We start from the raw sequence: 2,500 nt of genomic DNA, 5'->3' as shown, positions 1-2,500 counted from the left end.
CGGACAGCTCCGGAGAGCCCCGGGTTATTGTGTGTGCAGTGCATTGTGGGAGAGGAGTTGATGATCGCCGCTTTCTCACATAACAGCGCAACCATGGTAACAGGTCAGCATGGCAGCGTGACAGCAGACACAACGCGACCTGTTCCTCAGACTGTAAATCACGCGTCGCAGTTCGCTGTGACCTCAAATCCACCCATGTGACGGTTGTTCACCAGACCTGCACCTCGAGCTTGCTCTGGACTCTGGCTTTTTCCCCCCATTGATTCCATTCTACCAGGCTCTCTCTCTCTCTCTCTCTCTCTCTCTCTTTCTCTCTCTCTCTCTCTGTCTCTCTCTCTCTCTCTCTCTCTCTCTCTCTCTCTCGCTCTCCTTATCCCCCTTCAATCCTTCAGTCCATCACGTTATCTCTCTATCCTTCCAAGTGAAACAGCTCAATGACATTATTTGAAAGGCTGGAACATCACTTGACCCAGGTCTCTCCCTCGGGAAGACAATTGACCTCTGTGACAGCAGAGGTCAGTGAGATAAGACCAGAGAGCAATCACAGTAACAGAGGGGGACGTCATGCATTCCCGCTTCTGGGGGAATGTAATTCTCCTGTTCTCTACTAACCTAATTTGAGCAGCCAGCCCTCCCTGTCGGGGTTGAAGAACGTGTGTGTCAGGTCATTCCCATCATCCTCAGGGATCTTGAAGGGTTCACTCTTTATGCTCTCATACAGATTCTGTAGAGAGAAGGAGGGAGGGAGGGAGGGAGGGAGAAGAGAGATGGAAGGATAGGGGAAAGAGAGAAGAGAGAGAAGAAGAGAGAGAAAATGATGGGGAGAGGGAGAGAAAGAGAGAGAGGGATTGAATGGGGGTAGAGAGAGAGAGAGGGGGAGGAAGTGAGGGAGAGAGAGAGAGAGAGGGAGGGATGGAGGGACAGAGAGAGAGGGAGGGAGTGAGGGAGAGAGAGAGAGAGAGGGAGAGAGAGAGAAGAGAGAGTGGAACGCGGGTAAAACAGGGTGAAACAGCATTAGTGTTCATAACACTTGCAAATGAATACACACGCCAGCATCTTCAAACATCCACCCCAGTCCTCAGACTAACAGAGCATAAAACATGACACAGCAAGATTCTATTTCAGAGTTCTTGGAAAGGGAGAGTGACAGGATGTTCTCATTTGCTAAGCCATGCTCAAATAACTCTCTTGGTGCTAGTTTGGGAAAAACTTACTTTGAGAGAGAGAGAGAGAGAGATAGTTGGAGAGAGAGAGAGAGAGAGAGTTGGAGAGAGAGAGAGAGAGAGAGAGGGAGGGATGGAGAGAGAGAGAGAGTTGGAGAGAAAGAGAGAGGGAGGGAGGGATGGAGAGAGAGAAAGAGAGAGAGAGGGAGGGATGGAGAGAGAGAGAGAGAGAGAGAGAGAGAGAGAGACCAAGCACATTGCCCAAAGATAAACTTTTATGCTCGTGTCCTTTTGAACCCAAGCTGCATCAGTGTTCTGAGGGCACGTTGACGCAGCCTCCAGGCCGTGTGGTTAACACTCTCGTCTATTAGAATATTAGCATCATTAGCATCACTAGCCTGAGGGAATATCTCATTTACATGAGTTTCACTTCAATGGAGAATAATGGAATCATAAGGAATGATCCTGGTTTTTTTTACATTCAAATAGGACACAGCGGGACCCGGGTCCATATTCACAAAATAGTTTGAGGAAAACACTTCTGTCATGACTTTTGTGGATCTCAGTCTTAGAATCTGGTCGTGGAATGTCATCATACACCAACTCACAACGTTTCTGTGGTTCCTTACAAATACGACAGCAAGACCCTGTTGAGTCTGGCACTAGACACGAGCTGGAAGCTTTAATCCCCAGTTTAACTGGAGATACATTTGTGTTCTTCAAAGCAGTACTACAGTATATTGTGAATGTAGTCCCCCCCGAACTCACGCTCACGCGCGCACACACTCACACACACACACACACACACACACAAACACATGTTGTTGTCCCCTAAACACACACACACACACACACACACACACACACACACACACACACACACACACACACACACACACACACACAGACACACACACACACACACACACACTCACCCTGAGTAGGTCCTCCGGGAGGTCCCCCCCCTCGTTGATGCCCCTGTTCATGGAGATGAAGCGCTCCACGGGGGGCTTGTCCCGGACGTTGGGGTTGTGGAGGCTGGTGTTGAGCATGATGATGGCGAAGGACAGGACGTAGCACGTGTCTGCGGAAGAAACCATGGCAACCACGACAACCATGACAACCACGCCTGACTGGGACTCCTCACCAGATACCGCCCTGATCTGATTCATAGGACAAGCCTGGACTCACGGAATATCTGGAAGAAGATCCAGAGAAGTCGACAATACTTTGACAGAGGACCACAGTAGAGTGTTACTGTGCTGCTGTGGCACAGCTTTGTGGAAACAGTGGAGGGACAGAGAGGGACTCTAACCAGGTCTCAGACTGGCCCCATC

At 49.7% G+C, this 2,500-nt stretch overlaps 1 protein-coding gene across 1 annotated transcript in view; it reads right to left on the bottom strand.

Moving 5' to 3' along the window:
* LOC310809792 (cytohesin-3-like) overlaps positions 1-2,500 on the bottom strand; it is a 15,397-nt gene that overhangs the window by 10,611 nt on the left and 2,286 nt on the right. The window contains 2 exon segments of the mRNA XM_083677257.1: positions 613-724; positions 2,099-2,247. Of these exon segments, the coding sequence (XP_083533383.1) occupies positions 613-724; positions 2,099-2,247 (261 nt within the window).

This window comes from Argentina silus, assembly GCF_951799395.1.
Source record: "Argentina silus genome assembly, chromosome: 9".
Taxonomy (NCBI): Eukaryota; Metazoa; Chordata; class Actinopteri; order Argentiniformes; family Argentinidae; genus Argentina; species Argentina silus.
The sequence above is the reverse complement of the archived record's forward strand: the minus strand, read 5'-3'. Positions and strand labels throughout refer to the sequence as shown.